At 33.0% G+C, this 21,889-nt stretch overlaps 2 protein-coding genes across 2 annotated transcripts; both read left to right on the top strand.

The window, feature by feature from the left end:
* The first annotated feature begins 654 nt into the window (after window positions 1-654).
* Window positions 655-4,714, top strand: LOC117688856 (uncharacterized). Its single transcript, XM_034467550.2, has 8 exons — window positions 655-750; window positions 1,662-1,766; window positions 1,994-2,092; window positions 2,208-2,672; window positions 2,833-3,474; window positions 3,581-3,772; window positions 3,893-4,009; window positions 4,530-4,714. The coding sequence occupies exons 1-8, from the start codon at window positions 706-708 to the stop codon at window positions 4,632-4,634; spliced, it is 1,770 nt and encodes a 589-aa protein (XP_034323441.2). The 5' UTR covers window positions 655-705; the 3' UTR covers window positions 4,635-4,714.
* Window positions 4,715-6,618: 1,904 nt separating this feature from the next.
* Window positions 6,619-16,374, top strand: LOC136275606 (G-protein coupled receptor GRL101-like). Its single transcript, XM_066085201.1, has 6 exons — window positions 6,619-6,688; window positions 11,719-11,895; window positions 13,654-13,718; window positions 14,056-14,075; window positions 15,371-16,040; window positions 16,222-16,374. The coding sequence occupies exons 1-6, from the start codon at window positions 6,619-6,621 to the stop codon at window positions 16,312-16,314; spliced, it is 1,095 nt and encodes a 364-aa protein (XP_065941273.1). The 3' UTR covers window positions 16,315-16,374.
* Window positions 16,375-21,889: the final 5,515 nt, after the last annotated feature.

The raw sequence follows: 21,889 nt of genomic DNA, 5'->3' as shown, positions 1-21,889 counted from the left end.
ATATTTCATATATTTTATATCATCAATTAATATATTACTTATTATATTATTTATTTATTACATTTTTAGAAATGTAGCATATTCTAAATAGCGATATACCGGATATATCTATACCCTGTATAAGGCAAAAGTATCGGCATGAGCGATTTGACGTTATCATCAAGAGTAGTGCATAAAGGCTATTGCGGACTGAAAAAAATGTATTAATTACCTTAAACAAAAATGTTTTACATGTGAAATGTTTCATCTTGACCTCTCTAAACATGGCTGACCACCGTAAATGATCGAATGGGCCCACATGTCAGAAATATCGATATTTTAGTGCACCCGTGAAAAAGTTTTAGCTGATTTCACGCAATTAATGGTGCATAAAATGAACAATGTTTATTTCTGTTATTTTTTGACACATTCTTAAATTTAACCGTTGCAAATTGTTGACATTTGATTCAAGATTTTTGACATGTAAAAAATGACGTCATAATCGTACTTGATTTCAAACGGCGAGGAGTTTCCCGAAAGTGACGGAGTTAGGGTAGTGACGGAGTTAGGGGGCTATGCGATACCGTAAATGACGTTGCCAGTGACAACGTCATACCTATATAGCTACATTTTGTTTGTGGTTACGACTCATTCTTTACGAATTAGTCGAAGCGAACAGACGCGTCTGAATGCCGAGAGATAAAAATTGCTAATTTGATAGAAAAAATGATTGGAGCGAAAGAGAAAATGATTCCAAGCATGAATAAGAGGGTAAAGATTGTTTTGAGATCTTTTCTCTCGCGAGTTGCATAGAGATCACGTGCAGTTTAGATAATTTGATGAATAGGTCGCCATCGTTCAAAACTGCAGCAGCCATGATTAACAGAAATCTTAGATTTATCGGTTTTGCTTCAAAACTTCTACGGTATATATCCAACAATTCTTATATTGTGGCTTTGTGTAGTTTTTGGCAATGTTTTAGTTAACGAAGATTTTATTTTTACAATTTTGTCTCTGCATAGGAAAAATTAGTATCTTCTCCATAGCAACTCAAATAGCATCATATTATTTTTAGTTTAATGGACAAATTTTCTTCAAAATTGTATTCGTGGTTTAGTTTTGGGACGACTTCATATTATTTATTATTATACTATGTTGAATAAAAAAGAAAATCAGTGTAAAACAGGACCCCCCCCCATCTCACCGGCTTCAGACACCAACTCACTTACCTTTAAAAGTTTTTAATAACACGAGTTTTGTGCATGTTATTAATCCTTTATTTTAAGATCAAAAACTGGAATTTTATCTAGGAGACCCTCATATCTATTATTGAATAAAAGAAATAATCAGTTATAGGTCTACGAGAGGTCCAGTTTCCAATTGTTTTTCTAAGAAACTCGACATATATTTACCAAAATTATCCACCCAATTCAGACCCAGACACCCCTGTTACTGGGGAAAATGACCAGTCTTTCATAACGTATTAATTAAACAGGAGACTATACACATAGAGACTTATAAATCAAATCTCAATTAATAAACAAAATAATAACAGAATGATCAGTTTGTTCTCATTTTTTACTCTTAAGATAAACTCTGATAAATCTTATCAACACTCATATTATTGGTAAATACCCCATTGTCAGACATTGTAGGTTATGAAATCATATTCTCTGTTTCAGAAAAGAGTCGAGTCCGCCTCTGTGGCGGAAGACGCCTCCAGATTCTACAAGAGGCTGGGACTGGACATACTGACCACGTCCTCCACTTCCGGCCTGTCTCAGCAGGTCTCAGATTTTGTTATATCTAACACTGTGTATTTCACTGTGTTCTAGTATATCCAATGTGTAAGTGTTTGGGATTAATATCTTATCATTTTCGATTTTTAAACATTTTGCAAAAACATTTTTTTAAACAGGGATTTATTTTCGAATTTCTAAATAAACGTACCTTAAACAAAATCGTTTACCATATTATTTAACAAAATCCATAAAACTAAATTAATATTTTACAGACTGGACTGAACACTAAGAGCCAATTGCATCAAACTTGCCGTACAGCTTCTCAAAAATCTAATGCAGCCCAAAGATCTGACAACGGGGTTCCACAGTTGGTAAGTTAGGACAAAAATACCAGTATTTTCATTGTTTTTCTACGTAAATTTAAAGAAATATAAATTTACAACTGCGTTTTTGCGTGATTAAACCATATTAATTAATTTTTTTTAGGTTCAGTCTCATCAGAGAGACAATCAAACTAACACTGCCAGGACTTCCTACACAAGTCAGCATGCAGGGTCCGAGTCAGTAGTGACCAGTCTGTCCCAGAATGTACCCACTGGTCGTCCTGTAGGTGGCTACCAATCTACCCACCGTCATGGACATGACTCAAACCATGCTCAACATTCAACCTATGGACATTGGAAGCAGTCCAACCATGCTAATGGGCACCAGTCAAATCATGCTCAAGGAAACGTGTCAACTCATGATCATGGGCACCAATCAAGCCAGTCTCATGAGCACTTATCTTACCTCCAAGGACACCAGTCTAATCATTCCAGTGTGAACCAAGCACGCCGTGCACAAACCAAGACTGACTTTGTCAATGATGGCGCTTTTTGTTGGTCACGGCATGATCCACTTCAAATTCAGGATCAGTCACAACCAAGATTTGACAGACCAGTCAGGAAAGAGGTAAACGCCATTGATCATCTGCAATTAAATATCTGATTTCTTTGCTTACAATATGAACCCAGTGAAAAATAATTTTATGTTGATAATGTCATTAACAACAAACAGAATTTTGGTATTTGGTACCTTAATGAGTTTCATTTATTATTTATATTTTTTGCAGCCTCAAGTCAAGACAATCGACAAGTATGCGCCTCCGGACTACCTAACCATCATGTATCACCCGACGCCGACTCTAGAGGACCTGGGACTGACCAGCTATTTGGACAGTCCCCCCTCGTCACCGAGACCTTTGTCACCCGCCAGAGATTCTGAGCAGAGTGTGACAGCGGCAACTAGCGAATCTGAACAAACTGACAAAACAGCGGCTGCAAGCTGGAAGCAGACTGATGCATTAACGACAACTAGCTGTAAGCAGACCGATGCAAAAGCTGCGGGCTCTAGGATAACTGATACATTAATTCCTTGGAATCTGATAAGGATAACCATCCCAGATCAGGACGTCAAGCCGGCTGTACATCTGGAGGGAAGTCATGTTGGTGATCCACGTCTTCTGTTTGGGAGACGATCAAGAGGACAACTCAACAAGAGGGGAGGCAATGCTTGTGTGGGACAATCACACTCACAACTCGCTAACAGGGAAGGCAGTGTTTGTGATACACGCCATGGTTTGGCTGCCTTGCAACCTTCGGCTCACCAATCCCTGGAGTCTCAGTCGTCTGCTCTGACTGGACCAAACGATGCAAAGAGAAAGGGACCGGAGCCTAATGCAGCTGATAGACCTAAGAAAAAGTTGTGTGTCTGGGTAAGAAAGAAATTCGTAATGTACATGTACACATAACGCGGTCACTTTGATCCCGCTGATTGTTTGTAATGAAGTGCTTTAATATTTTTCTTATTCATTTTTACAGTCAACGGTCGCTGAGCAATACGTGGCAGAGAGTTGTCAGTCTGATGACCAAGAGGCAAGACGTGACGCAGCGTACAGACGATATGGCAGTGACGGGCGACCATGTATGCGTCAACAATCATATGACGCAGAGCGTCACCAGGCAAACACCAAGTATCAAACACAACCTGCAAGGGAAGAGTCGTACGATGAGGTGTGTAATTGTTTCCAAAGCTTGAATGTAGATTTTGTTTTATGAGAAGTAAAAACAAACAATTCAATATTGTTCTTCAACATTTAATGTAAAATGAAATAACAGTGTTATAAATTGCAGATGCTTGCTCGTCAGAAAGCCAGACAGAACGAGCGTCAACATCTGAAAGCTGCTGTCCAGCCCCCAAAACTCACCAACAGTGTCAGCTCCACCTCAAACACTCATACTGACAATAAGGTAGGAAGACTTCAACATGTACATGTACTTACATAAGCATCTTTTATGATATTTTACCTCTCGGAGAAGAAAATAGACCCGGACAATTGAAAATGAATAAAAGCACAATGATACGATTTATATATATATTTACCCTATCACATTTTTTAAAAAAATACAGCATTTGCATTTTTTTTAAAATTGCTTGAGGTAAAAAAAAGTTAGAAAATAAAATGTTAAAAGCACAAGTCTATCTCAAAGTTAGCGACATGTATACAAATCTTGATTTCACGCTTCAAACTTAATGTTACAGTGCTTCACATCAGAATTATTTAAAAATTTTAAAAAAATGTTTGCAAATTGCATGATTTTAAAATGGAAGATTTGCATTTTTTCTTAAAATATTTTACGCTGATGTGGAAAATACGATTGTATTTTATCTAATTTGACCTAAAACATAGCTTAAGTGCACAGGGGAAAATGTAAAATGCTAGAAAGGCTATTATAGTAGCTTTACAATTTGCCGTTTTTGTTCCTCTAGGTTCCACAGACGTCCGAACCCGCTGTCTCTCTGGACCTGTTTGGTGGGATGTCGCCATTTAGTTGTTGGAATCGGACAGTCCCGGAAGACCCGAGGTTCTCCTAACTTCCGGTTTTTCTAATGTTGTGGAGCTGTTTCCTGAAGCGTTTATACATGAACGGAATGAACTACTTTCAACTACTGTGTCTTTCATGACGTTTTTGATGCCCGTGGCAACCAATCTGTGATATCATGCGATATCTGTGATATCGTCTGTGATATCGACTATAATTGTGATAAACTTTACATGTTGTCTATGACAGTGATATTTATACTTTACATGTTATCTGTGACGGTGATAAACTTTACATGTTGTCTGTGACAACGTTTTTATCATTACTTTGGGCACTGTGTGTCCAGATGAAGAAACGGTCATCTTGATTCAGATGGAATTTCAATCTGCGTAATTCAACCAACCTGTGATATCGTCTATGACGGTGACGAACTTTACATGTTGTCTGTGACAACATTTTTATCATTACTTTGGGCACTGTGTGTCAAGATGAAGAAACCAGTCAACTTGATTCAGATGGAATTTCAATCTGCTCAATTCAACCAATCTGTGCTATATTCAATGACGGTGACAAACTTTACATGTTGTCTGTGACAACGTTTTTATCATTACTTTGGGCACTGTGTGTCAAGATGAAGAAACCAGTCAACTTGATTCAGATGGAATTTCAATCTGCTCAATTCAACCAATCTGTGCTATATTCAATGACGGTGACAAACTTTACATGTTGTCTGTGACAACGTTCTTACCATTACGAATCAAATTCAAAGTATGCATAGACGTAATGATTTTCTGAAAAGCAAACAAGATTCGATTTTATTAAACGTGTTTTCCAAAGGAAAAATCCGGTTATTGAAATGATGAAAAGGGCGGACGAGCGGCTGCCTAAAGGGCACCCCTATTGTACGGATAAGTCATCCTACAGTTTTCAAGATTGGAAGTTGTTGTTTTGCAGGTCAATTTAACATATATCAAATATGTGCATATTATTCATATTTATTCACCCCAAGTTTTTATCTCTATACAGTGTTACTTCCAACGGAAACAGATTTTTTACTTTCTCAGAAAATAAACAAAAAAAATTGTATAAAATATTTGAGAGCATGTATCCTCCTTTGAACAACGAAATCGTGTTTCAAAAATAATACTTTAACGATCTATGAAAAAATATTTTGGTGAAGACCTCCACCCTAACTGGTATATATCATTTCAAATCCGAATTATTAGTTAGTTAACCAATTTAAATGCAATTCTTTTTGAAGGGTTATGTTTGAAATAAATAAAACACCCTAACTGGTATATATCATTTCAAATCCGAATTATTAGTTAGTTAACCAATTTAAATGCAATACTTTTTGAAGGGTTATGTTTGAAATAAATAAAAAACAAATGAAGCGAAAATCGGATCGCAAATTGTATTGTATGATTGCACATTAATTCAGATTTCTATTCTTTGTTTCTACATTGCCATTTCATATTTGATTTTACTTTACGTTTTACTCTGAAGACAATGTTGTAACAGCCCAGCAATACCTGCCACGAGGATTTGACTCGCATATTGAAGATTAATCAATCGAGAAAATCGAATGAAATCATACAAACGCTGAATGACAACCAGAGGACTGAAATCTACGAGATACGATAAAACTGCTTGTTAAATAATAATAACATGTACATACATGTAAGCTACATTGCATAAAAAACATTATCTTGTTGGGAAGTGGGAGGCTGGCTCCCATATTTGTTATGAATACCTTTAAAAAATTCCGAGTGTCAAAGTATGGAAACTTTTTCTTCTTTAAATAATTTATCTTACTCCTCATCCCATTGAATAGAATGTCGAAATCAGTTTCAAGCTACTTTTGTTTATTATGTTGAAGCTTGTTAAGCGTGGAAAAAATTCTGAATTCTCATTGGAAACGTATTGATTTTTCACCTATAAAGTAATGTTACGTTATAACGGTACAAAGTGAGCACGACGCCAACTTATTACCTCATTACCTTTAGGTAATGAAATTCGTACAGTGGAGATTCATCATGGCAAGGCTTTATGCCCTCTTTTATTGTTTAGTGATTCATGTTTCTGAGAACTCTTCTAGAAATTTTGGTAAGTATGTTTTTGCTTATCTAATGAATATCTTTTAAGATAAATTCGCAATCGTTAAAATCAGACACAAAATCTTTTACTCATATAATACTTAATGCACACTCTACTTAACACGAGGCCTCTGTGCCACATCGCTCACCTGAGCAGCTATCGGCATTGTAGAGTCAGCTTAATGGAGTCATAATACTAAATACCTGGACAATTTAGTATGATACATGTAGATCCTGTATAAATAAAAACCCATGATATTCTTATGTTCATAGCCAGTTCCCTTTTCTATGATGATTTTATAGTCTATCACATGTTGAGCATTGCAATTCTCAACAAGATACTAAACAACTCTTTATACATGAGATATAAACCTACATCAAACTCTGAATCCCTTATGAGGCCAAGAATAGTCGAGGGGCAAAAGCCTCAACAATTTTTTTAAAAATCAGCAATTTGTCAAAATGTTTGTGTATTTACAACTAAAACCATATATTATAACATTTCAGATTTTGTGAATTAAAAAGTTTTCCGTTGTAAAATTGGATCCCCAATGTGGCCCCACCCTACTCCTGAAGAAATTTGAATCTACACTATCTTAGGTTGCTTTCTCTAAAGTTACAGCTTTTCTAGGCAAATGGTTTGTAAGAAGAAGACTTTAAAAACATTTTTCTCTATATATTCCTATATAAAAGTTCACACCCCCCCCCCCCCTCATTGCGGCCCCATCCTACCCCCGGGGGTCGTGATTTGAACAAACTTTAATCAACCTTACCTGAAGATGCTTCCATACAAGTTTCAGCATTTCCGGTTTTTGAGAAGAAGATTTTTAAAGATTTACTCCATACATGTATATTCCTATATAAAATTCGTCACAGAGTTGGGGTCAATTACTTTGAAAAGTAATTCATTACTTTCAAATACATTGACAATTTTATCAATTAATTGCAATTACAATTACATTGATTTTTAAAAATGTAATTAAATACTCTCAATTACTTTGATAAATGTAATCAATTACATTTCAAATACTTTAGTTTAATTTTTTTAAATCTTGAGAACATATACATATATTAACAGCATGAAGATATACAGAGATTTATGTACGGTTGTGTTTTTAAAGGTTGTATAGTTCAGTTCAGAACAGATTTCTTGAAAATTTCTAGGAAAATTTTCTTGAACATTAAATTTAATTAAATTGAGTTCATTTTTGGTTATAGATAATATGTTCTCTATAGTGAATTAATTTTTATTCACATATTAAAACTATGTTTATTCAGAAAGTACAACTTTCGGCAGTACAGCATATCAGTATATAAATAATAATTGCTATAATTCACAAGAATGAGATATTTTGACTCCCTTAAGTCTAAAATCAATGGGGGTTCTTGTGTATTAGAGGAGTTCACACCTCCACAAAATTAGATCTTTACCTATTGCCCTGAGCAATGTGTTATGCTGTATAAACATATGAAACATTTTGGGACATTTAATTATTGTATGAACAAAAGTCCATGCCAAACATGTATAAAATCTATTTATCATAATAAGACACCTTTTTTATATTTTAAACTTGGAAAAAAAGTAATTGAGATGTAATGGAAATGTAATTGAAAATACACAATATTTTTGGAATGTATTTAAATACATTCAATTACTTGTAATTGAAGACAGACTTAATTACAAATTACTTTCAATTACTTTGAAAAATGTAATTAATTACACTCAATTACAAATACTTTTTTCAATTACCCCATGGTGGGCGGTCATGGTTTTCACTTTCTACTCTAGCTGAGAATGCTTACACATAAGTTTCATTTTTCTTTTTTTGATGATTAGTTTCTGAGAAGAAATCTTTTAAAGATTAATTCTATATATTCCTATATAAAAGTTCGACCACCCCACCCATTGAGGCCCCACCCTCCCCCCATGGGTCGTGATTTTCACAACTTTAAATCTTCACCAGCTGGTAATGCATTCACATAAGTTTCAGCTTTCCTGCTTAATTTGTTTCTGAGAAGAAGATTTTTAAGAATTTACTCTATGTCTTCTTATGTAAAAATTTGCCCCCCCCCCCCCCCCCCCCCCCCATTGTGGTCCCACCCTACCCCATGGTGTCATGTTTTTCACAAGTTTGAATCTACACTAGCTGCTTTCACATAAGTTTCAGCTTTTCTGGCCAAATGGTTTTTGAAAATTTCTCAAATTTTTTCTAATAATTACTAATCACCTCCCCTTGAAAAGGGGCCTAATTGTTAATTTTCACAACTTTAAATCCCATTCGCCTAAGCGTGCTTTGTGCGAAGTTTAGTTGATTTTGGCTCAGTGTTTCTGGAGAGGATGCCGAAAATGTGAAAAGTTTACAGACAGACAGACGGACGACAGACAAAATGTGATCTGAAAAGCTCATTTGAGCTTTCAGGCTAAAAACCCTAAAAAGAAAGACCTCAACCACTTGTTCAACTCAAATTTACGACTAACTATTATTCAATTAACAATTTGCATATTGACCAGAATAAGCACAAACATCGTTTATAGAAAAAAGGTGACAAACAATTCTATTCACTAGGAGAAGTCATTAGAACAATAAAATGCTTTCTTTGGTGATTCATGCTGGATATTAAGGTGGCGACATTGCAGAAAAACACATAACCCGCTAATGCGGGTTATGTAAATTCTTTTTGCGTTGTTTGCTACTTTTATGACCTGCATGAAACATCAAAGAAAGCACTTAATCGTTTATATTTACATCTTTTTTTTAACAAATTACTATTTCGTTCAGTCAGTGATTTTTCGAAAAATCGATATAGGGGACATTTGTGGCAACGCACTTTGAAAAAATTACGCACTTTGAAAAATATTTTCAAAGTGCGTTAAATTTTGGACAAAAACATCGCACTTTGAAAAAAAATTTCAAAGTACGTTAAATTTTGGACCATGTTAACCCACTTTGAAGAAAAATTTTCAAAGTGCGTTATGAAAGTACATCAACATTTTTTAGTATCGACAATATTAACGCACTTTGAAAAAAATATTTCTATATCACAAATTCTGGAACTGAATTTCTAATTTGTTGTTAGTATGATGATTTGTTAATACTCGTGAATCTAATATACCGTATTTAGAATTAGGGTGGGGGTAGGGGTTAACCAGCGATACAGGTCAAATACCAATGGATCATTTAACTGATTACAAGAAGAAGGTTCCCTACCCCTCATTTTTCCTTCCAAAACATATGATTTTCAGAAACTTTGGGTAAACATTTAGATCGGAAAAAGAAATATGTTCTGTATAAGTATATGCAGTGTTATTAAAAAAAACAAGCTGGCCGAACAATAATTTTCCCATTGGTATCTTAAAGATTCTCTGTGTTTCAACAGTAACCCTCTTTTCGTATTCTAATCAAATAAATCACTTCAATAAAAGAATGCATGTATTAACATTAACGAACATTAAATTATTATAAACTTAAAAACAAGCATTGGGATGTGGGTTAATTTTCTCGCACTGATCTTCCAAAAGATCATATTGTTTTTGATAAACAGAACTAAGGTATCCTTTTTCACATCATATTTGCTATAAGCCAGTTAGAATATATTATACAACGATCTCCATTATTCATTTATATATAAATCATATTCGTTCGGGCATAGCCCGATATACCAGACAAGAGGTAAATTTGCTGCATATTCAAAACAAAAAACAAAAACAAAAAAAGGAAAATGCAGTTGCTAAGCGATGAAGTTTATGTCATATTTGGATAATTCAAACCTCCCGATTTTTTTTTTCTGTGTAAATCGTCGATATTGTCTTATGAGAAAAGAAAAAATTCTCATCTAGAAACTGTTTATCAAGTTAGCTGAGAATGCAATTAGTTCTTTTTTAAATATATCACATTAAGATAAACAAGGTTAAAACAATCATTTATTGTATTTAAAACTATCAACTATTTTCACTAAACCATGAAAAAAATTTTCAAAGTGCTTTAATATCGACGATATCAACGCACTTTGAAAAAGAAATATTTTTCAAAGTGCGTTGTAACAGACGTTTATATTCCAGTCATGTCAGTTTTTACAAAGCTATGACTTACAATTTCTGTAAAAAAAAAAAATCGAGGAAACCATGCTTGGTGGATTAAACATACATAGATAAAATCTCTCAACGAGATCCAAGTTTTATTATTGTTTTTTTTACTTTCAGAAAAATGCTTTTTCAAAACTGATACTTGTGGATGGACTACGCACGCGTCATTTGTTAGGCCTGCTCATCGTTCCGTATATTGTTATTATTTAAAACTTAATTATTCAAAAATAGAGAAAATCTTATTTGTGTGCGGCACACGTAGAATTTATCAAGGTGGCGATTTGTGGAGTCGTAAAGTGGTTCGATCAATCAATTTGACAGGTTAGTGCTATTTGGTATTTAGAACCATTCTAACAAAAGCTTTGATTCTGGGTAGTTGTGTCAAACAGCAATGTTACGTATTTCTGTCTATTTCATTTTCGGTCACTCAGTCATAGCTCTTTGAAATCAACAAGATGAGCTAAGACTACGCAATCCATGCACATTTCATAGACACCAGCGTCATTTTTAAAGTGTGTTGATGCAAGAAATTAATAGTTACGTCCCGGCCGAAAGTCTATGTTCTTGTTTAAATAGTTATCTAAATAAGATAAATTATATTTATTTTGTTACAAGTAAAATTTGGGGAATTGACATAACTTCTTTATAATCAAGTTTTTACAACATTTTCATTAAAGAAAGCAATGTACGCATAAAGTTAAACTCGATTAGATAGCTATCAAACGAACATATAAAGACTTTAGAAAATTTATCCAATTCTTTTAAAAGTGCAATTTCAATTTATTACGAGAGATGCTTCTTAATCAATTGTTTATCTATTAAGTAAAAACCGGCTTTGATAGACTTTATCCAACTGTACTCCTCGTTATTCCTTGAAAAAAAATGCAAAAATCAAATATCGACATCATTCATTTACGAATGCGAATTTAAATGTTGTTTTTGTAACTATGTTTCAGGATTCCCTGAGTACACCAGAGACCAAGTGGAGCAATTAGAAGACAGATATGTTTTGGCGATAAATAGTTTCCGACCGGATGTTGGAAAATATCGCTACTATGTGAGCGACATCATCAGTCCAAAGGTTCCTCTGTCGGTAGAGTTCCGCTGTCTTCACTACTCCCACCTGGTCATTGGTGACACCCCATTGGTTGTTGCTTACATCACGGACTATAGCAAACCTCATAAGATTGTTTATTACTTAAATATTCATGAAAACTCTCCTTTTGTCAACTTTAGCAGAACGTCAGTAAGACTACCAATTGGAAGAGAATTTAAGGTATTAGTATTTGATCACCCGAACCGAAGGTTATAACAAAATATATTAAGATGCTTTCATGGTGCTCTAAAGGGACATGGTCACGATTTTGGTCAAATTCTGTTTTTCTGTTTTTACTATTTACAATGCTTTAGGAAGGCATTTATAAAGATCAAATGCAATTTGAGAGTCAGTAGTAGAAATATAAGCTAGATACAGGGCTCACAATTCTTTGTCATGTAAACAAGGAACGTGTCCTGATTTTGTTTACATAGGTTCAATATACCAGTAAAAATCTTTTTCAAGCTCGTTAGTCTATCTTCTTATTTATTTTAAGCAGAAATAGACAGTTCCTAACGTTTAACACATTCGTTTTAGGTCTAAAACTGGAATTTTAACTTCAACATTCAATTTTGCTTACATAGCAAAAAAATTGTAAGCTCTGTAACTCTCTTATAACGCAAAAAATGAATCTCAAATATTTGTTGCCTATTTAAAGTGCCTTACTGAAGCATTGTAATCATTAAAATAGGAATAGTAATTTTTAGTAACCCTGTCCCTTTAATACATAATAATGTAACCAAAAGTAGCGTAATTGTATTTCTTGGATTTTTTAAAACCGATTTCCCATACATACATTTCTATGCTGGTTTGTAAGGTGGTATGGGACACCTCTATATTGTAACGTACATGTACTTCCTATCGAAAAAAACCCAATGAAATCAAGATTTTATATAATAATTATTATTCACCTAGCGTAACAACATAGGGCAAATATGTAAGTCATGAGTTCGAATCCAGTTGCGCCCTAAAATTTCCCCTTTCTACAAAAATTTAAACACGTTATTTTGGTCAAATACTGTAAAATTTGAAAATTCTAAAACTGGTTTTTTTTAATTACAAATTACTTTTATCTACATCAATATCGACAAGTGTCTCATAACAATCATAATTTCTTCTGAAACCCCGGTAATAGTTTGGGGTTTCATTTAAACAATGAACAATCCAATATTATCGTTTAAACAATTCTCAATCCAATACCATCATGTGAACCTTCTTTGGGACCAAGTTATGGTCAAGTTATCACAATTTGATGTTCTACACTTTAACAGGGTGATTGTGTAGTTATAACAAATATTGTTAAATTGAAGTTCTCAAAAGGATCTTAAATAACTTTTCTAACTTTTCATACATGTTTGTGCTCCTAATTCAAGCTTTGAACTGCATTTGAGGCCACGAAATTGTCACTGGTTTATATGTTGAACATTTCTATTTAATGTCGGCTACTTCATATAGGCAATGGAGTTTCTGCAAGATTTCGTAGGGACATCTTTAATACTCAAATCGCAAATGTATTCTCTTTCCAGCTTGTGTTCAGGGCGGTTCAAGAAAACTTAAGAGGACTGATTCTAATCGACTATATTTCAATAACAAAAGGACTTTGTGGTGAGCTATTTTGTCTTGAGGAATCAATTGCTACAACAATGAAATTTAAAAGTACATTTTCTTCAGAAAAAGAAATAAATAAAATTATGAGACCCCCGTACATATCTTTACTAAAGTAAGCGTTAAGGCTGGGGGACATATTGTTTAATTTTCAACCCAAATACATTAATTTCCTTGTTCTCATTTTCAGAAGTCTGTCTTCAAAACGAGTTCCGGTGTGACGACTTCCGGGATGAATGTATTCCTCTTAGGAAGGTTTGTGATCTTCACACTGACTGTTTGGGCGGAGAAGATGAAAAGAACTGCGGTATTGTTAATATTTCATTATATTACTCTATTGATATATAAAACTGTTTCTTCATCTTTCTTTAACACCAGACGATGTCACAGCTTAACCGACGACAAATTTATCTACACATATGTTACATGTAACCTCCGACCACCCCACCCCTTTGAAATGCTTTACTTTAAAACAAAGTATGGTTAAAAGGAACAACTAGAGTACTAAAAACTTTTTTTAAATGAATATGATATGTTTGATAAGTCTAACTATGGAGGGTATTTAATAATTCAACTTGTTGACTATTTACAGATAGAGAAGCAGTTGAAACAGTTTGCAAAGAAAATATGCAAATGTCATGTAATAAAACCTGGATTCTTGACAGCAGCATTGATAAAAGTCTATCTGTTTCCGATTCTGATGGTTGTAAGACTGGAGATTGCTGTCCTTTTTGTGCTTCCATCGATTCTGCGTACTCTTGTCCAACTAATTGTACCTCTTCTGGACTTTCGTTTAATTGTACGTCTGGTAATGCACCTGTCTATGCAACCTCTATAACTGTCTCTGGTTTAATGCAGGATGCGTTGGTATTCAATGACAGTTTTTCAAATTTGAGACAAGTGAGTGTCATAAACTGCAAGCTCAACTTGTTTAAAATTGATTCTAAACTTACGATACAAACATTAACCATAAGAAACAGCTCAATAGGTATCGTAGATGTTGACGAACTTACAAGCTCACTTCGGCTTGTGCGTTTTGATAACTGTATGTTTGATAGTGTTAAGTTTACAACAGAGTATGGAGTTAAATTTAACTTCTTTGTTCACAGAAGTTCACTGAGCAAAATTTCCCACATTGTCTTTGGAACAGGAGCATTGATAGATTTTTCAGGAACAGTCGGATTTCCTTTTTCAATTCCTTTTGAATTACTTGTTGTTGGTATAAACAATATACACACTATAGTTAATCTTAGTTCTTGTAATTTGAAAGGGCAACCATTACTTCCTTCGAGAATTATGACGCTAGATTTAAGCCACAATTATCTTTACTCGTGGTATTATTCCGCTTTCTTTCAAAGTTTGCATTTACAACATAATTTAATTGAAGAAATCAATTTTACCAGCTATTTAAAAACATCAGAGGCTCAACTACATTTCTTAGATCTCTCCTACAACATGATAAAGGTGATAAGAGAACACGACTTTGTAGATTTACCTAATCTTCTGCAACTTATAATGCAGAATAATCGTTTAGAAGATATTCACGAAAACGCATTTTCATTTATAACAAAACTGCAAAGTTTGGACTTGTCATCTAATAACCTTCATTCTTTAAATCGAAACCACTTTCTTCGTCTGTTAAATTTACGATTCCTTGATCTGCAGAACAATAACATTAAAGTAGTGGAGGGCATGTTTGATGGATTGATACGTATTGAATATTTAAGAGTGGATACTTATACTTTATGTTGCGCGCAACCTAAAACAGTAGGTAAAATCCAGTGTACAGCACCGGTGAACGAGATTTCCTCATGCAACAATTTGATTGACATTCCGTTACTTAGTACAATGATTTGGTACATTGCTCTTTTAGCTGTTTTTGGAAATGTTTTCAATCCATTTTACAGAGGAGTTTTACAAAAATCTCAAAACCTCAAATTCTCTGTTATCTACGCCATCAATTTAGGTGTTGCAGACTTTCTGATGGGAGTTTATATGTTCATTATAGCGGGAGCTAATTTAAAATTCAGTGGTCGCTATGGTTTTGAAGATGAATGGTGGAGGCACAGTCACATTTGTACTGTTGCTGGTGTTCTGGCTACTCTTTCAAGTGAAGCATCTGTTTTATTTCTCCTTTTGATCACCATTGATAGAATTTTGACTATACGTTCCCAATTTTCTCGCGTTAAAAAAAATAGTTGGATTTCAATAGTTATGTCAACTTTCGTTTGGATTCTTTCTTTTATGCTTTCACTGTTACCACTATTTGGAAGTGATTATTTTGAGGATTATTATTCTAGTTCGGGTGTTTGTATTTCTTTACCGTTATCGACACGCCGTAGGTCTGGATGGGAATATTCTATGATATTGTTTGTTGGCGCCAATTCTCTTATTTTCATTGCAATCTCTTTGGGACAACTGGTTATTTTTTGCTACGTTCGACAAATGGGAAAGGACAACTACTTACGATATACGTTACAACAAAGAACTGAAGTAATATTGACAAAGACTCTGTTAGCGGTAACAATCACAGACATGCTTTGTTGGATGCCAATTGGTGTAATTAGTACGTTATGGGCTTTTAAAATTAAATATCATAAATAATTTTCATTGAAAACAACGCATCAAGCATAATTCTTTTCAACTACTTCGAGTGAAATGAAGTAGCAAAAATATCTATATTACATTAAATTTCACTGTAACATTTTTCTTACATGCAGGTCTTCTAACTTTCACGGGCTTTGACGTCACACCACAGGAATACGCGTGGATCATTGTGGTTGTACTTCCTATCAACTCCGCCTTAAATCCAATCATCTACACTGTTTTAAAGATTTTAAGATGGATATGATAAAAGAAAACATTTGTTAATTTTTTATTGTTTTGTGAAGAGGCAATTATACATCAAAGAAAGACAAGGTTGGCGAGGTCGAATCTATTGTTTGAACTGTTTGATTCTTTTATAACGCACTTGCATGTAACATAACTTTTGTAAGTCACACACTTTGGTTTATTGTCCCTTACTACCAGTTTTGAATTATTATATTTTTAATTAATTTGAGTATTAATATCATATAAATAAAATATGTTCAATGGGTTCTTAAAAATTCATATAAATATGTAGATCTAGTCTGCTTTGTTTTGTGTTTATAATTGTATTTGCATACAGACATTTATAGATTTATGGGAGACAAGACATTGATCACGTGACTTTTGTTGATCACATGTCATTCATTATAGAATATATTGTAACTGCGGACATCAAGTTTTTTGAATGTTCATTTTGATTTGTGTCCCCTAAAACTTTAATTTTAATTCCTATTGAATAAAGGAACATATTTTTTTAGTTCTTATCAGTAGGCTGACACACTTGGTTCAGTTGTGCCTCAAAATTTGATTTGTGTCCCCAAAAAATTATTTTTAATTCCTATTGAAAAAAGGTAAACGATTTATTTTCAGTTATTATCAGTAGGCTGACATATTTGGTTCAGTTGTGTATAATGATTTTTTTTTCTGATTTGAAGTACATTGGTTGGGGGATTTATGTTTTTAATTATTGTAATGTAGATGTACTAAATTATAAATTGTTAATATAATCATAGGAAATTTATATATTATCTTCTAAAGATAATTCTAACGTTGCTATACAAACTTTACAAGAAAATTTCACCGAATATTTTTGTGCGTTGTCATGTTCTCTTCTTAGAATTAAAAAAAACCTCCGATTTTAGAAGTGTTTATTATTAATATTTTTCATAACATTATAATATCACCATGTAGATAAGCCAGTATATTGATTAATTTTTATATATTTTTTATTAGTAGAATTATTGAATTTACATGTACGCTTAAAACTGTCCCAACCCAATATATAACCATATATATACAGCGATTGTATTTATTACTGAAATGAAATAGATTTAATGCATGTACATTCTTGTCTTTATCTGTTTGGGATTTAATAAACATCTGAATATTGGAACTGTAGAAAATAATTAAGTCAAAGATTTTATATTAATTTACTTTATATTTTATTGTTTTTTTTAATCATTGTTCTTGTTTAAATAAAAATGGCATTGAATAACGTGGCACAAAGTCTTTAACTTATTTTTGAAATTTGATTTGCAGAAAAGCACGGATATCCATGATTCAACTCACAAGTTGAAAGACACCTCATTAATATATCAGCTACTATACTATTATTTTCACATGTCATTTATTTTATATATTGGTGATTTAAAAGTATGGAAAATGTATTGTGGTTTTTCTTTTACCGATAGATAATGTTTAATAAAATATGTTTTCAAACCTTTGCAATTGCACTTAATTGCCATATGCGCCAATTTAAGAACAAGTTTATAAAATGATATATGACCAAAAATTACCCAGGGAACATTAACAATAAAGAAGGAGAATAAAAACGTTACTTTTAAGAAGGTTCGACAGTCGACAAATTAGCCTTTAGATTTACCGTAAATTTTAAAAAACAATTTGTTTGGCTATAAACTATAATTATTTTGTAAAGAAATATTCCAAAAATCTTTTCTTTAAAATTTGAGCATTTTTATTAATAGCTATATATCAGGAACTCTTCTCTTTACGGAGAGCAATAGCATCTAAAAATGGCCACCACCATCAAACGATCTGAAATGGAGAGAAAATTGTTTATAGAATACATAGGTTAAAATTTAAAAGTATGGTAATTGAAAACAGTAAACGTTTAGTACAAGAACATTTGGTACAACCCCAAAGCATTTTTTAACAATCAATGTATTTTAACTAAATTTAAAATAAACTCATAAAGAACAAAAGAACGTTTAATTATTTCCGCATCCTTAATTGGTATTTCATTTGATTCCGACATCTTTTACTCTTTTATGTGTGTTGCTTTACAATAATTATTAATTTGTTTCCTTAAAACAAATATCCGGTACTACGACTGACTTCTGTTCTTTCTGTGTGTAGTTTAATTGATGTGAGGTGTCGATAGCTGATTAGAATGACACTTACAGGAAATATCTAAAGAATGAATACCTTTCAGTTGTTTAATCACTTTTCCATGCTTCAAAGAAAAGATTTCTTCCTGTGAATAAAATGTGTTAACAGGTTTATTCAACGCGCACTGTTCCTCGGGTAATTTCCAATTTACCATAATACTAAGAATATGAAATACATGTACATCATGATTAATACATTAAAATCATAATTTGTTTTTCAAGTGTGAATGCTAAATTATATTTCAAATATCAATGTTATTTTAAAGTTTGCATTTGGCATAACATTAAGCAAGACAAAAAGATATATTTACATTCATCAAGTATAACACCATCTATTCATCGCTAGGAACTGACAGGACTAAAAGCTAGACGCCCCATTGAAAAAGGGTCGTAACCTTCATCGACCTAAGAAAAATCACGGAGTGCACGAAATAATCAATGACATGATGATGTCAGACTCAAAGTCCGACTTGGCTATTTCTTTTATTTAAATTACTTAATTCATTGCAGAAGAAATTACATTACCCGCTAACACGGGTTTTGTATTTCAATGTCGCCACTTTCACGAATCAATCACTAGAGTAAAACTAAGATATGAATTTGAAGCAACCAGAATATCATTGAATATATATATATATATATATATATATATATATATATATATATATATATATATATATATATATATATATATATATATATATATATATATATATATATATATATATCCGAAATGAGTAAAGTTAATCCACACAAGTAATACTGCAAGAATTCATGTTTAAAATAGTTCTCAAAAACTGATCACAATTTGTACATGTTTATAACTATTTGTACATAACATGTATTCTTACATTGACGGCGTCACTTCTCTGAAAGTAGACTTCTCATTTTACTTTAATTTTACTTTAATTTGGATGAAAAGGCCAACCTATTACTGAATTGCAATTTTTATCCACAATGACTTAGGCATTACAACACACTAACCGGCGTACAACCAGTCTACAATTGATTTTTCATTGGCAAGGCTACAATTTCTATCTTATACTAACAGTCTCAGATACTTTGCGTTTTAGGAGACATCAATGTTATAGAACAAAGTGAAATGGAAATCACAACATTAGTAGTTGTTTTAAGCCTGTTTATCTCTTCTACAATTGCTGCTGATTACAACTTAGACGAAATAGGTAAGTGTTACGTTTTGTTATATAGAAAATTGGGAATAAGACATTTAAAACTCAATCTTTTAAGGAGACGCGTGACATTTATTAATTTTAGAAAGTTTCCTCTGATATATTATTTCTTATTTATTAACTTTTAGGCCTGTTAATTCCCAAAAATTGAGGGTACATAAACATGCTCTTTGCAAACCTAAAATATTCAGAATTTTCATTAAAATAGCATACAAAATGCAATTGAATGCTTATAAACAAAGTGAAATTATATATCTTCAACTGAACACGTTATATCTAAATAAAAAAAGTATCATTTAACATGAAAATATGATAATGGAATTACACAATGGACATCTTAACATCGTCGAGATAGGGAAAAATGTAAAAAAGGAAGAAGAGAAAAGATGGGTCAATGATTAAAAAAAATGATAATTATATACTTACATAATTATATATAATTAAGATGACCTCTATTGTTGTAATATTGCACATCTTAAGATATCAAACTGGATGAAAGTAAATTATAGTAAAATTATAATCACCGTTTTGAAATTCAAAAAAAGCATGAATTGATGTCAAAAAATGCATTTTACATTTCTTATGAAGAGTGAAAAATGTAAAAGCCTTAGAGATTTTCAAACAAACTTACGACTTGCAGATGACGCTTTTTTCTCTATGAGTAACGAAATTAAGATTCAATTGGCATATATAAACAGACCTAATCATAACTCTAAGGCTTAAAAACGACTGAAGGAAGCGGCCTATCAACACATTTTTGTACCATAATATTCGCTGGTAACAAATTAGGCTTTGCAAGTGCACAACAATTCAGTCAAATTTGCCATAGTTCAATAATATACTTTTAAAGCAAGATATTTTTGATTCAACAACATTTGTTGAGAGATACTTCAAGTGTCTTTTGTATATATGATTCATGCCAGATAATCTCACCGAAAGCACAACATTATGCGAAGGTCATAATTACGACCTGAACATAAAATATAATGATTTTCAACAGAATAATCACATTATAACCTTTTCTTAATCTGAATTACTAATACGTACTGTATACAGGGAAATATTCGCCCCCGTTTTATTTTCGTCCCTTTCGTCCTCGTTGTCAGCGGGCGAATTGAAGACTGGGCGAATTCCAATGTTCCAAGTTATTTCTTAAGAACACAAGCAACTCTGGGTGAATTTGAGACGGAGCGAAACCGTTTACAAGTGTAGAAGGGCGAAAATAACACGGGGCAGAAATAACACTGTATACAGTAATCTTTTGAACGAAGGTTTCATTCACTTGATGATGTGAATAAATTTCAATGTGATTATTTCAATAAAATCTTCCATCTCTAAATATTTTTAACGTTGCTTAGTGTTGAGTGTCATTTTTTTTTAATTTTAGGTAACTGTGATTTTGAACTGGATATCTGTGGATGGACTGTACATAGCGGTCCTGTTAGTTTGAAGCGCGCGATAATGGTCTGCGGTTTTCGAGGGAATCTTAATTACTGTCGTGCACAAGTTAAGTTACAATCAACAGATCCATGGAAACGGCGCAAACAAATTCCATCCACTGACTTGAACGGTACGTACGTTTACCAATGTGTTCATGTGTCTGTCCACAAAACCGGTTTATTGAATCTACAAATGCCGAATTTAATGCTGTGTTTTCTATGATCGAAACGAGACCCAAAATTTGCCAATATGATATCAGCTGTATAAAAGAAAGCATCGTGGCAAATTAAATTGCATTTTGTACAGCAAACAGTAAAGATTTTCAAAGATGTACATATAAATGTAAATCGGGTAAATCTTCTACTTTTTTAATGTAGCGATGAACAAATGAATGTAATTACTAGTATTGTTATCACTTATACTAAGTTGACAGCCGCCCAAGGATTAAACAAGAGTGTTTACTGTGTTCATCCCTGGCAAACAAACTTTACTAATCAACTGCGATTTCAGTCAGTCATGAAATGATAATTATTATTTGGTACTGTAAACCAATTTTTATTCGCGGCGACTTTATTTCGTGATTAACTGCCGATAAACTGGTTCGCGACGACTAGTGTTCGCGACCAAGCCTTATCCAGACCTTTATTGTTATAAAAACTATAGACAAAGGATTGGTTTGCGGCGAGAAATATTCACGACGACAAGGCTTTCGCGAACCTCGCGAAAATTTCTCGCACGCGAATAAAAGTTGGTTTACAGTAATTGATCATGAAAGTTGTAATCACCAACTTTATATCAA

Source organism: Magallana gigas, chromosome 5, assembly GCF_963853765.1.
Source record: "Magallana gigas chromosome 5, xbMagGiga1.1, whole genome shotgun sequence".
NCBI lineage: Eukaryota > Metazoa > Mollusca > Bivalvia > Ostreida > Ostreidae > Magallana > Magallana gigas.
The sequence above is the reverse complement of the archived record's forward strand: the minus strand, read 5'-3'. Positions and strand labels throughout refer to the sequence as shown.

Coding starts and splice junctions, on each gene's coding strand:
- LOC117688856 (XM_034467550.2), top strand. CDS start 706: ATGATTGGAGCGAAAGAGAAAATGATTCCAAGCATGAATAAGAGG. Junction 1,767..1,993: donor CTTCCGGCCTGTCTCAGCAG/GTCTCAGATTTT, acceptor AATATTTTACAG/ACTGGACTGAACACTAAGAG. Junction 3,475..3,580: donor AGAAAAAGTTGTGTGTCTGG/GTAAGAAAGAAA, acceptor TCATTTTTACAG/TCAACGGTCGCTGAGCAATA.
- LOC136275606 (XM_066085201.1), top strand. CDS start 6,619: ATGGCAAGGCTTTATGCCCTCTTTTATTGTTTAGTGATTCATGTTTCT. Junction 6,689..11,718: donor GAACTCTTCTAGAAATTTTG/GTAAGTATGTTT, acceptor ACTATGTTTCAG/GATTCCCTGAGTACACCAGA. Junction 13,719..14,055: donor AATGTATTCCTCTTAGGAAG/GTTTGTGATCTT, acceptor GACTATTTACAG/ATAGAGAAGCAGTTGAAACA.